The 13,129-nt window shown below is 40.1% G+C and overlaps 2 protein-coding genes across 4 annotated transcripts; one reads left to right on the forward strand and one right to left on the reverse strand.

Annotated features, from left to right (window-relative positions):
• Nucleotides 1-69: 69 nt before the first annotated feature.
• On the reverse strand, nt 70-11,930 carry si:dkey-12e7.1 (uncharacterized protein LOC557553 homolog). Of its 3 annotated transcripts, none has more exons than XM_056766109.1 (2): nt 11,795-11,930; nt 70-2,488 (listed from the first exon to the last, which is right to left on the reverse strand). In XM_056766109.1, exon 2 carries the CDS (start codon nt 2,409-2,411, stop codon nt 1,287-1,289), a length of 1,125 nt encoding a protein of 374 aa, XP_056622087.1. In that variant the 5' UTR covers nt 2,412-2,488; nt 11,795-11,930; the 3' UTR covers nt 70-1,286. The 3 variants fall into 3 exon arrangements, with proteins under 3 accessions (XP_056622087.1, XP_056622088.1, XP_056622085.1); XM_056766110.1 differs by lacking the exon at nt 11,795-11,930 and adding an exon at nt 2,917-3,272; XM_056766107.1 differs by lacking the exon at nt 11,795-11,930 and adding an exon at nt 2,674-3,271.
• On the forward strand, nt 5,569-10,159 carry kmt5b (lysine methyltransferase 5B). The gene is given in 9 exon segments (XM_056766106.1): nt 5,569-5,731; nt 5,845-5,992; nt 6,092-6,257; nt 6,363-6,472; nt 6,555-6,721; nt 6,808-6,827; nt 6,930-7,066; nt 7,209-7,408; nt 7,485-10,159. Coding segments are annotated over 9 exon segments (2,430 nt in total). The 3' UTR covers nt 8,804-10,159.
• Nucleotides 11,931-13,129: the final 1,199 nt, after the last annotated feature.

Here is a 13,129-nt window from a genome sequence, read left to right on the forward strand (position 1 = left end):
GTGGACCAATTGTGTACTGTTGAATAGAATGTATTTGTTAAACAAAAGCGAACAAACCTGTACAAATGATTCCTTAAAATGACCAAAAATACATTTATTGTAGCAGATCTTTCCACACAATTATTTCATTCACAGCACCACTTCTGACAAGATTCTGTTTTTAAGGGTGATAAGAGACACAAGTGAAAAAGAAGAGTATTGTGACCTCCTGTGGACGAGTATGAAGTACTGCACACAAAGTGCATGCATCAGGAAACAACATTTACATGAAAATTTAACTGAAGATTACAACAACAACAAATCACATAAAATGAACAACACAATTTGGTCGATTAATTCTTGAGTCTACATGTATTATCACTTCATAAAATGTAAGAAAAAATGATCTGGGCTGAAAACTTTATTAAAGGCACACTATGTCTTTAAGGTAGATAAATATTATTGAAATGCTTAGCACAAATATGCACATTGTATCTCAGTCAAATAGGCTTATTCATTGATTCAAGTTATTACATAAAGAATAACTTATTCTAATGTCACATTTTATAGTGATAAAGTGTCATTTATTTTGATGCCCCAAACATAGACTAACACAGGAATATATCACAATGCATATTTTCACTCACGTGAATAACCTTAAAATACCAGATCATGGGCTTATTAAAAATAAAATCCTTCCACTGAAATTCCAGTTTATCAAAGTAAGAGGATTAAAACAAAACAATAAATATCGTTTCTAAACTATTTGATAACATTTGACAAACCACCTTTAACACAGAAGGGGATTTTATCATTAGGAATGTCTGAATTTTTGTCACAGATTGCGGAATACTAAATACTGAAATAAAATCTGGTTTAGAACAGTGATGAACACAAAGGCGAAAACAATTTTCCTACCGAAACACAATTGTGAAATGTGACGGAAATGTTTTTTTAAATAATAGTTCTTGTCAATGTGATCCACACTCAATTGCCGCAATCCACTTTGTCCTCCCCAGAGCTGTTTCTTTTTGCACAATAGAACATTCAGCAGAATTCCCCTAAGCTCTTCAAAAATGTACACACAACAATAATGTCTTATGCATGGACATTTTCTTAATTTAAACCATGATAGCACTACACAAGTTGTAACAGTAACACTTTTTATTTGACCTGTATTTTAGGGTTATAAAAATATATACATTTGTCTCCTGTGCTGCTGGCTTAGATCATGGCTTGAAGTATCTGCTAATGGTTAAAAGAACTGATTATATTTTTGGTCTCTATGATTGTTTTAAAACTCATCTTCACCACAGCCAACTGTCTAAATGCTGAAGACAATAGCAAGATTGCTGGAGGATTGAGGTCAACTCTCTGTAACTTTGCTCTTTCCAGTTTGGAAGGAGTCGTTCATTGTTAAGGGCCTGTAATTTGGGTGTCCCTTGACGTAAGACCTGATACAGGCAAGGCCACCTGCTCTGTATTTGGAGTCTGGTTCGGCGGTCCAGGGTTATTCCCCGAACAATCTTTTTGGCCCGCAGCTCACGCAGCGCCGGGAGGTTGAGGCAGGAGAACACCAGACCACGACTGGGCGAAACATCCAGGAATTCAAGAGACAAGGATTCGAGAGTGTACGAGATGCCTAAATTCCGCAATGGCACCAGAAGGTGAAGTGTAAGGGACTTAAGATTGGGCAGCGATTTAGTCAGAGACTCTAAAGTGTTCGGACTGACCCCTTTAAATACCCAAAAATACTTAAGTTCTAATACACGGAGATGTTGGAATCGAGTAATCAGTGAAACCGACGTTTCGGACCAGTCAAAGTGCAGCCGCATTTTGGTTATCCTTGGGCAGCTGTGCACAAGCTTGGTCAAAAGAATCTGAAAGTTATTGACTTGGTCCATCTTGGTGATGTTTTCTTGATGAGAACTCGAACTGGTGTGGACGCGAAGGTCAAGTGGCTCCAGCAGCGTGAACGTCCAGTTTAAGTCCAAATGACTGAGATCTCTGCAATGGACGTTCTCCAGAAGGTGCGAAAGAAGTTCTACCCACTTATTGCACTCATCCCCGAGATCGAAACTGGCTTTGACAGTGAGCAAGCTAGCACCACGGGATATAAGATGGTGGGTGTAATGGTGAACCCAAGCTTTCCAGCGCTCAAACTCTCGGTTGGAAACAAGCAGACCCTCTTGGCCCAGGTGAAAAACCCCACGGCGTGAATAGTCGGCAACTCTCCAGAGCTTCCCAGAGCGAACCAGACAACTCCAGCTCACGCACACAAGTGCAGAGTTGCATTTGTCCATCTCACTAAGGAACGACAGTACGTGGAGCTGACATTCCACAGGCAGTGAATTGAAAGGGAAGTAGTCTTCATCTGTTTTAAGCCTTCTCCTTGTGCTTATGGGAACGAGGGCTCTCTTCCTTTGAGGCATGTTCGTCAATATTAGTGGTTAATTCTTCGAGATCATCCTTTTCTCGCCTTCTCTCACTAAGAGACTTGTGACTGCACCTTGAAGAGAATACAGGAACAGTTACACATCGAAACGTGCGAGAACAAATGAAGAGCTAACGATAAAAACGTGTTGTCTTGCAATAAAACACGCTGGTATTGTCTACGTTATCGCCATGCGACACAATTCACAACTGTCAAAAAACATTTGTGTAAACGCTTGGCGAACAGCCGAGGGTTCTTACCTTTGACATTGCAGAATCCTGATATATCAAGTTGATATGAATCATAAAGACAAACCAGCAAATCAATTATTTAAAAAAGCTGGTGTAAGATATATACCATATTGTTCCATTAAAGTTTTATAGATGGCTAATAACGCCTCGTTAGCATCGCCGCCGCGGACTGACACATATTTAACGGTAGCTGTAAGATGTCCAAATAAATCAATTATCGTTAGCTTAAACTACCGTAACGGCCTGACATACCTCCTTTTTTTTAGAAGACCTTTTTAATGTATGTAAAATACTGTAGTCAGCAGTTTGATGGTAACTAAGCGGCTAAGCGGCGTTGTGTATCCTTGTGAGAGAGCCTGTTGTTGTTCTACATGAATGACATCATCAATGTGCGTGCCACATCCTGGGGTGTATATGACTGATCCGAGAACAAAGCAGTAGACGTTCTTTTACTAGTTTAATCTGGGTCAAATCGAAAAGGCTGATGCAAGGACAGACTCAACCCGTTGCATTTAAATGTCTGTTGTCATGACTTTCTGCATCTAGGGGTAGATGCTGCCTTCACGTGCTCTCGGACGTTCGATAATTCCGACTACAACCCGGAAATAATTTATTGAACGGTGCTGTTTTAATGTTAGCAGATACTTGTAATTGTTTAATGCTACTAAATAATTAGTAACATTAATGTTTTAATGTTACTAAATACTTGAAATGTGACTAAATCCAGAAGTTACTTCCGGGTTTAAGTGGGAATTACCGAATTTCCGAGAGCACGTGAAAAAGCAGCAGAAATAAGCGCGTTGGACTTTAAACCAAAGCGGGGCGGCGCAGACAGATCGAACTATGACATCAAAGTACCGCAAAGAGATCGCAAAAAACGTCAAGAAACGGCTTTTGACTTTCTCTCTCTCGCGATACTTTGATGTCATAACTCGAATTGAATGCGCAGCTCTGCGCGAAGTTATACATGTGTCATCTTTGACGGGTTCCTTCATTTCTATGTTTTCTAGCATGCTTTTAAGTAAGTGGGAATCATTTTAACACGTTTTACGAGAAGAACGTTTCGTAGTGTGCATCTGTTCTAAACTGCATGATGCCCATAAACAGACTCGGGTAATACACTGGTCATCACTAATAATTAAATATATATATTTTTTCATTAAGACAAAGTTAATTGCAGGTAACCACGTTCAACGTAGACAGTAAGTTGCAAAAACAAACTAATAAATAATAAATGTGCACATTTCATGATTAAAATGTACAGAAAGCGAAATTCTCCCTTGATGATTAGACAAAAATTGATCAACCTACATGTGGTGACAAGCGGCGCTTTCATTTGCTGTTCATATATATGTTAATACTTCATACGTTGTTTATTGCTATATATTATAATTATAACATTGTTTATTCGAGCAGTTGTTTTAGAAAAACAGCAAGTCGAGAGCGTGGGGAGAGTTTGAATTTTGTAAAAGGCGATGGTGCGGCTGGATGCTGGTTGCTGCTCTACGGAAACAGAAACGCAGCGAGCCGCAAGTGCACATTTAAAGGGGAAAAACTACAACGCTCTCTTTGTATACATCTGAGTTTGACGAGGGGTTTATTGCGTTTGACCAACACCCAGCAACCTTTACCTTGTGCGAATGGGTTATTCGGACAGTTCTGAATAGAGACTAATGTTGTGATCGTCAAATTAGAGTCGATAATTTACACGTTTTAGGTCTATTTCTTTCCTAGCCGACTCGGTTGTCCTGTCGTCTCTGTTGATCTCCGGGCGCCATCTTGAATTTTAATGTAAAAAAATTCTGACAGTTTTTTGGCAGTATTGACATTTTTATTATGTTTTTCATCGCATTGGATTTTGGTGATGGACAAACATTGACCCGGCAGCCAAATAAGTGAGTTTTTTAAGTATTCTGTAAATACGATAAGCGAGATCACTCCTTTTCCGGGTGTCGGCTAGCAGTCGTGCAGTTAGCTGCACATAAGGCCCATCGCTACACTTATTTTTGCACGTTAATGTGACCCTCTGTGAAACTATTCGGTGAAATCAACATTATTAGATGCTATGCTGCTATTATCGTGGCGACTGCACTGCTATCTGCCATGGTCGCTGTTTTATAGACGTTAGAGCAGACGGTTCGGTAAGCCTCATTGTTTTGTTAGCGGGATGCTAGGCTAGTTAGCGTTAACAGTGTTTACTTTAACTTCTAATGTGGCTAAACAGTTACGACCAAACTGCATTTAACAAATAAAAACCATTAAATTACATCAGCTTTGCTTTTCCCAAAGCAGTTGGTTTAATAAAACATTCACGCGAGGCTCAAATTTGAATCGGCGAGTGGGTTTGTGGTGGGATTTAAATGCACAGCGGATGGGAGTGTGCTTAGACACGGTGAAGCGAAGTCTACTGATGCAGGCTATCAATTATATTAAATACATAACGTTAGCTGTGTGAAATAGTGAGTGTGACATTATAAGTAAGCCCACAAAAAACTAGGAGATTTATAGTTTAAGTGAAGGCAGTTTTGTTATCTCCAAGAGGAGCCAGCGGGAGGCGCTCTGTCCTCACTTGAAAAGTTAATCGACACAGTTCTGGATATTTCGACGAATTGCATATCACGAGATCAGTTACTAAATCTATAAACTGTATGAATTGCACAATAATTAGCATAATAATTAACCGCATTCATTGTTGGCATAAAGGTGATTTTTTTTAAACGTTTTTATTATCTTTTATGCAGGTGAAGCACCATCAACAAGTGAGGTTTGATTCGGAGCACTCTAAATTCGGCAGACAATACAGCAGATCAGGCTCCAGTCCAGTTGTTTCAGATGTCTCCTTGTTGAATGTTTTCTCACAAGCACACAGAAGCTCAATGCGCCTTGTCCAGACAGCCAGCTGGTATGAAGTAGATGGGAGAATCCAAGAACATGGTGCTGAATGGCAGGAGACATGGTAGCAAGTTCTCCAGCAATCAGCCCGTAAGCAAGTCCAGGCTGCAAAACTCACAGAGAGCCCATCTGCGTCAAAACAAGGGCTCCCCGAGTGTCAGAAGATGCAGTAGACGTAAGTCCCTTTAAGAAAAGGAACCAATGGTCTCCAGCAGTTTTCAAAGTGTCTCCGAAATTCCAGACCCGTCTTAGATAAACGAAAATTTTAAATGAATGTTAAACTGACAGGTTGTGGTGGGGCGCCCCCAGAGGCAGAAAGGCGCCATGTACCTTCTTCTGGAATGACTGCCAAGGAGCTGTGTGAATATGATGATCTAAGCACCAGTTTGATCCTGGATCCTTACCTTGGCTTCCAGACTCACAAAATGAACACCAGGTTTGTCTGCTTAGATTACATTGAGCTGTCTAGTTTATAGGACTTGGGTGAATGAGACTTGACTTTGATGTATATGTAACATATTACATATTATTTTAGGTTTCGACCAATCAAAGGTCGACAAAATGAGCTGAGGGAGGTGATCGATCGTTTCAAAAAGCATGACAACATGGAGAAAGCTTTTCATGCTCTGACCTCTGGTGACTGGACGAGACATCACTTCCTCAACAAAACCAAGTCCCAAGAGAAGCTCTTCAAAGCGCATGTAACCTACACAAACAAACGTTCTTAAAGATATCAACTCACGTTTTTTGTTAAATGGTGATTGTAATTTTACTGTTTATTTATTGTTTTTCTTGGGTCTCGGCAGGTGTTTGTTTACCTACGTATGTTTGCATCGGAGAGCGGGTTTGAGATCCTTCCTTGCAATCGCTACTCTTCAGAGCAAAATGGAGCCAAAATTGTAGCAACAAAGGATTGGTGAGTTAACCGATTTATTATCATATAATCAATTTCTCTACGATACTTGTACTCCCCTTAACTTTGTTTTGGCACACAACAGGAAGAGGAATGATAAAATCGAGCATCTCGTGGGCTGCATTGCTGAGTTGTCTCCCAGTGAAGAGAGACTGTTGCTTCATCATGGAGAGAATGATTTCAGTGTCATGTACTCGACACGCAAAAACTGTGCACAACTCTGGCTGGGACCAGCGGCTTTTATCAACCACGGTATATTTCTTCCTGATGACACAATGAACCTTAGGTATCTTGCGTAGTAAATTTATGTTTGTCTTGTTCGTTTTTTTTTTTTACAGATTGTCGGCCAAATTGCAAGGTAAATATGTGAACACTGGACTCTGCTTTCTATGAATGTTTACTTGGTGATTAAGTAAAAAGCAGGAAATTAAATTTTGCTGATGCCAGGGGTTTGTTACAGTTTGTGTCAACAGGGCGGGACACTGCTTGTGTGAAGGTTCTGCGGGACATTGAACCAGGGGAAGAGATCTCCTGTTACTATGGAGATGGTTTCTTTGGCGAAAACAATGAATTCTGTGAATGCTATACTTGCGAAAGGTATCGTGATGCATGCTTCTAATTTCGGACGCTTTTAGGAATGAACCAAGAGACTGTTTAATACACAAATATATAATTCTGCTCTATTAAAATAATTCTTGAGGGAGTAGTACAAACATTAAATATGTGCTGTGTTTTTCAGACGTGGCACTGGTGCTTTTAAGTCGAAAGCTGGGTTGCCCGTGGAGGCTCCAGTGATCAATAGCAAGTATGGCCTAAGAGAAACAGACAAGCGTCTGAACAGACTGAAGAAGCTTGGGGAAAGCTGCAGGAACTCTGACACCCAGTCTGTCAGCTCCAACACAGAGGCAGACTCTCAGGAACCAACCACTTTACAAACAAGTAGGATGACTTTTTACGTGTTTAATGTCTTGTGTTGAGAATGTTGTAAACTTATCCCTTTTTTTTGTGTCTCCAGCATTACGGAAAAGGACTTCACAGTCCTGTGTCAAAAAGCCTGGAGAAGCTAAGGCGGTAACAAGGCAAACTCCGTCAAGCACTCCTTCTTCTACCTCATCCTCGAAACGAAGTCAAACGAATATTTCAAGTTTACCAAAGAGACACAAGTCAAAGCCGACACAACCTTCGCCTAAAGGAAAAAGACGCTGTCGAAGTGTATGGACGAAGAGCTCCACCAGAGTGAGAAATCTCAAGGAGCAGACAAGGGACAGGCACTGTTCTGTTCAGGGCCCTGGAGACGGTGCAGCACGGTCGTCAGAAAGCAATCAGATGTTTTCAAAGGGTACTTCCTTATGCAAGGATAGCGTGCTTTGCCCTTACAGAACTCGTAGGTCCACAAGGACCTCTCTTGGTGCTCAGGGGGTTGATGGCAGCACACAAGCATTAAATGAGCCGTCAAGCCCAGCCACAGCTCAGGGTGGTGTGGTCCTCAAGACAGAGCCGGGAGACCTCATCCCCGTGACGCCTGGGCGCCAGCTGAACATGCCTAGTTTAGAGTATAGCTGTCCTAAGAAAGGAACGTGTCCCAGAGGTAGACGGACAGTAAAACAGGAAGACTCGGACTCCTACGGAGATTCCTTTCTCCACGAAAGCGTGCCTGACCTGAGGCATGCGGTTCGGGCTGCAGATGTAGCAGACTGTGGGAAGGTGGTGCTTGGCCTCCCCGGCCGTCACCAGCACTACAACGGCTCGGCTAAAAGCAGCAAGGCCCTCCGCCGTGGCAAGGGAAAGAAAAAGCGTCAGATCACACGCTACGATGCTCAGCTGATTCTGCAGAATAACTCGGGCATCCCCAAGATAACACTACGCAGGCGTCGGGACAGCAGCAGCAGTAAAAACGAGCCCAGAGAGCCCAACTCGTCGAGTTCCTCCAAAATCAGCATCAAGTTTAGTAAGGAACCAGAGACGGACAGGAGCAGCTCGTACGTGGCGAAGCTGAATAACGGATTCAACCACGGCTCCCACAGCAGCTCCACCAAGCTCAAGATTCAGCTGAAGCGAGAGGAAGACGGCACATCCTTGCATCGGGCGTACCCGGAAGATGTCACCTTGGGGATAATGCAAAGAGAAGCAGGGGACGACAAGGAGGTAGGTCAGAACGTAGACGTGGAGTCATTGTCTTCGGAGGATGAAGAAGAGGACTACTTTGATAATGAGGATGATTTTATCCCACTCCCACCAGCAAAACGTCTACGTCTTATCGTGGGCAAAGATTCCATAGACATTGACATTTCCTCCAGAAGAAGAGAAGATCAGTCCCTTAGACTCAATGCATAAGCTGTGTAAATATCCATTGTTTCAATCACGTTCATTTGAAATCTGTAATTTAAATGGAAAATGTAAATGTACAATTAAATCATGGCAAAATATCTTTCTTTACATTTTAGTGATGGCACTTCTTTATCGTTTCCTCACTATGAATATGAATATTGTAGATAGTGTACAGATTATGTATGAATCCAAGTCTGATAATGTGCAGATGTTTGTTAGCATTTTGTCCATCTTAAATGTTCTATTCCATGAACCTCTTGGCTTTGTGTGATGGTGGGATGATCCACTTGGGAAACACTTGCATGGTTTCACCTTAGAGAGTTGACACTTCATATTTAAACAACAGTGTTGTGCGACTCCCATCAGCTCGATTAGGATTGTTTACCCAAAAATAAAACTTGTCATCATTAACGCACCCTCATTTGGTTTCAAAGCTATATGCGACTCTTCTGTGGAACACAAAATAAGTTATTTTGAGAAATGTTTCAAGTGCTTTTGTGTCCATACAATGGAAGTCAATGCAGGGCAATGTTGTTAGGTCACTGACATTCTTCAAAATCTGTGTTCTACAGAAGAAAGAAAGTTTTTGAATGTCATGATGGTGTGTAAATGATGAAAGACATTTATTTTTTGGACTATCCCTTTCAGGGAATATTTGAGCAAACAATGTACAGAAGAGTGTTGACAAAATACTAAACAAATTTCTCAAAATCTCTCCACTTGAATTTTTTGTATCAAAATCCTTTTTAAGCACGTGTCAGATGTTATGGCCATGGAAGGGCCGTGGTGCTCGTTGTGGTGGCCTGGTGCTGGTCCATTAAGATAGGAGGCAATTGAATTATTATTCTGTGAACGTCAGACCTAGATACGTGTCCCTAAGGATAAAGTCCTCAAGAAGTATGAGTTGTGCTGAAATGTCATGAATCACTAATCTGTTTTCCTGAATCTTGATCATTGTGGTATTCAGTACATCGGATTGACTTTGTGGCTTTGTGTGCATTTTGTGCTCTGCCTAAAAATGAAAAAAATTAAAAACTTAGGTATTTAAAGCAGTTGTGTTTCCTTACCCTATAAGTAGGCAACTGCCATTTTAGGCTACTTTTATTTGTAACTTTACTGTTTTTTTTTTCATTTTACTTTACATTCTGTAGTGTCAAAGGTCTGCCACAATGGGCTTGAAGCTATCAGCTTCTGATGATCACGAATCTTTGATCTCAAACTCACTCTGAAGAGCATCATGACAGTAACAATGTAGGATGTATACATAGTCTGGGGGCATACTGTTCACTCTGTATATTCTGGGACTTGTTTTTATTCAACTGTTTTAAGTACTTGAAAACTATAAAATTCATTTCCAAGATATTTTGGCTTATGTTGTTATTTTACGTGCGTTTGTTAGTGACAAAGCCATACTGTTCATATTATTAAAAACTTTCCAAAGATACAGGAGACATTCCATAAACTCTGGGCTTTTACTTAAATATAAAATATTCCTGTTTTGTTTGAGAATTTATTCCGTGTATAATTTTTTTTAACGTGGCGAAAACAAACATGCATACACGCCTATAAAGGGTGGTGCCGGATTTTTGTGTATGACGTGCTCATTTTTTCTTTCTGCAAACCAGTTTTGTTAGTCTACTGGTTATGTGCATTTTTACTATTTCAGTGTGTTTTGAACATTTTACAACACAAACCGGATATTTCATACGACATGTCTCGTCGTTCTAGATTACGTTGATGTTCTTTTTGTTCAATACTATTTCATCAAATTGCACGCATATATGTCGATGACTCGAAACACACACTAGCTTGAATACCGCTCCCATCATGTTCTGGATATGAAATGAATCATGAGACTTTTGCTCGGGTCTCGCGAGATGTTGCGGAAAGCTTTCCAGTGTATGTTATATCTTTATTTATTCTATGTTTGGCTAACATGTGTTTTAGTTTTTGATACAATACAAAAAAAGCGCCATAAAAATAAATCTGACTTGACTATATAATTAAATATAAGATATAATTTCATAGAAAAAACGTAGTGTTACATATTTTATTGGGGACAACTCCAGAGTTATGTATTTTGTAAAACTATTTGTATCATATAATTAGAAACACCACATTAATTAACGTTATATGTTTGCACTTTCTAAGTGTGTCCCATCGGGTTAGAAATACTTAATGCTCACTTAGGATCTTCACGCCCACTAAAACACCAGGGACAAAAACAGGAAAAACATCAAGAAAGTAGTCAAGTGGTCAAGTGCAAAGACCGCAAGTGGGGGTATTTGGACGCAGCCTCTGTGTCCCAATTTGGGGGCTGCGTGCTTTGAAGGCTGAATTTTAAGACCGATTGGGTCACAGCAGCGCGACTGGAGTCTCGATTCAAAGGTTGCTTCAAAAGCAGCATCAGAATGCAACCTTACTTCCGCAGGTTATTAAGGATAGAACAAATGTATCCTTCACAATTTTGGCTATCCCGAGATTCATTGGGCGCCTGAACCGGGTTGAAACTTTTAAATAATCTATCAAAACTTTAGTTAAATAAAAATATGTGATTCACAAAAACGGTAAATTTCAGCGTTTTATATATGTATAATAGTAACATGATGTTGTTAATAAACATTATTGTTGCAGCATTGTGTTTTTAGTATTTGTTAGGCTGTTCAATTTAATATACTGTTGGGCTGTTTTAATATACATAAACGTGTCTCATTCTCGAAAAGAAAATATTTTTCTGGCTCCGTATTTGTTTAAAAATGTCAGAAACGTATCCTGCTGTCACCACGCAACAGGAGCAGCAGGTGACGCAAATCACGTAATTGGAAATGCTCCGCGAGGCAAGCCCGTCTCGTTTCAGTTCGCTTCTTGGACTTTTGAGACTGCGTACTTTGAAAACCAAGTCCTCGTTTTCAAGTCCGCGACCTTAAAGGTTGTAGCCCCTGAATTTGGACACAGCTATAGTGCAGAGCTTTTGAAAAACAGAGTTATGACACTCACTCGAGCTGTTTCTGAATTCGTCCCCTCCTATATGGTGCACTATATCGGGAGTCCGCCATTTTGTAGTGTGGTCCGAATTCTTTTTTTTACTACTCTTTACCCACAATGCATTCTGATTTTGAGGGCACATCCGATGTACACTCGCTCACTTATGTTACCCATGATAAAAGTTGAATCAACCGTCTGATTAGAATCAGCTCGAGGAGAGAGACGAATATACGTTAAAACATTTTTTTTCACACTTATTTTCTACTTTTTGAGAATAAACAGATTAAATTAATTTTATATAATAATTTATTTGTAATATATAAAGCCATTGTATTAAAGGTAATACATGTTTAACGTGGCAAACATTTGTTCTCTTCTTTTTTTAAACTAATACAATAAACGTGACAAATTATGTAAAAATGAACTTTGCCATTTTACAAAACATTCCATATTAGACACACAGGTGTAATATAAGCGTTATGACGAATTTCCGCGACAGTACTGTCAGACGCAGGATATATTACGCTAGTGTCCGAAATTGTTCACTCATTTTCATTCACTTCTTCCACATATAGTGGATTATTTAGTATTTGCTATACATGTAATAACGTTAGTGAATGAATGAACAAGTGAGCGATTTTAAACGCAGCTGTAGAGGTCCGTTTGAAGACTGGAATACGGAAGTAACTCGTGTCATGGAGCGGCCAATTCAGTACCTCAGAGATGACGTAGTTTATATGCTAACCCGGAAGTATGCATCGCGCTGGTTGCCTCGACCGAAAGCCTATGCACTTTTCCCATAGATTTTTGGATGTTTATGATGTTTACACTTTTTGTCTAGCAAGATAATGTTTACAAATCAACACCAAATGTGTTACTTTGTAAGCCGAAATAAAACCGGTAGAAGTCAAAAGCTTACACAATGCTATAAACAGACTACACTTAAGGTTGCTCGATATCAACGTCGTCACCACCACCAAGCCTCCGACAACTCTTTCAAACTTTATTAAAAATGTGTTCCCTGGTAAGTAATTACTCCGTGAATTCGCATCTAAGTGAATTCGCATCTAGTTTACTGTGTGTTCAGACCAAACGCGAATGAAGCGCGAGTGATTTACATGTTAAGTCAATGCAAAGACGCGATAGACCTACTTGCGGCGCGATTGAAAAATATGAACTTAGACGAAAATTCGAGCCGCGTTAACCAATCAGGAGCTTGCTCTAGTAGTGAGGTGATTATGATGTTGCGAGCGGAGGCAGAAATCCCAAATAACAATGGAGGACAAAATTATCGTTGCTGTATGTGGAAGCCTGAATCTGTACGATACATCTTACTTTTGTTAAAAG

The sequence above is a fragment of the Triplophysa dalaica genome, chromosome 14 (genome assembly GCF_015846415.1).
Source record: "Triplophysa dalaica isolate WHDGS20190420 chromosome 14, ASM1584641v1, whole genome shotgun sequence".
NCBI classification, from domain to species: Eukaryota; Metazoa; Chordata; class Actinopteri; order Cypriniformes; family Nemacheilidae; genus Triplophysa; species Triplophysa dalaica.

What these genes read in the sequence shown, in the direction of transcription:
- si:dkey-12e7.1 (XM_056766109.1), bottom strand. Translation starts at nt 2,411, where the DNA reads ATGCCTCAAAGGAAGAGAGCCCTCGTTCCCATAAGCACAAGGAGAAGG.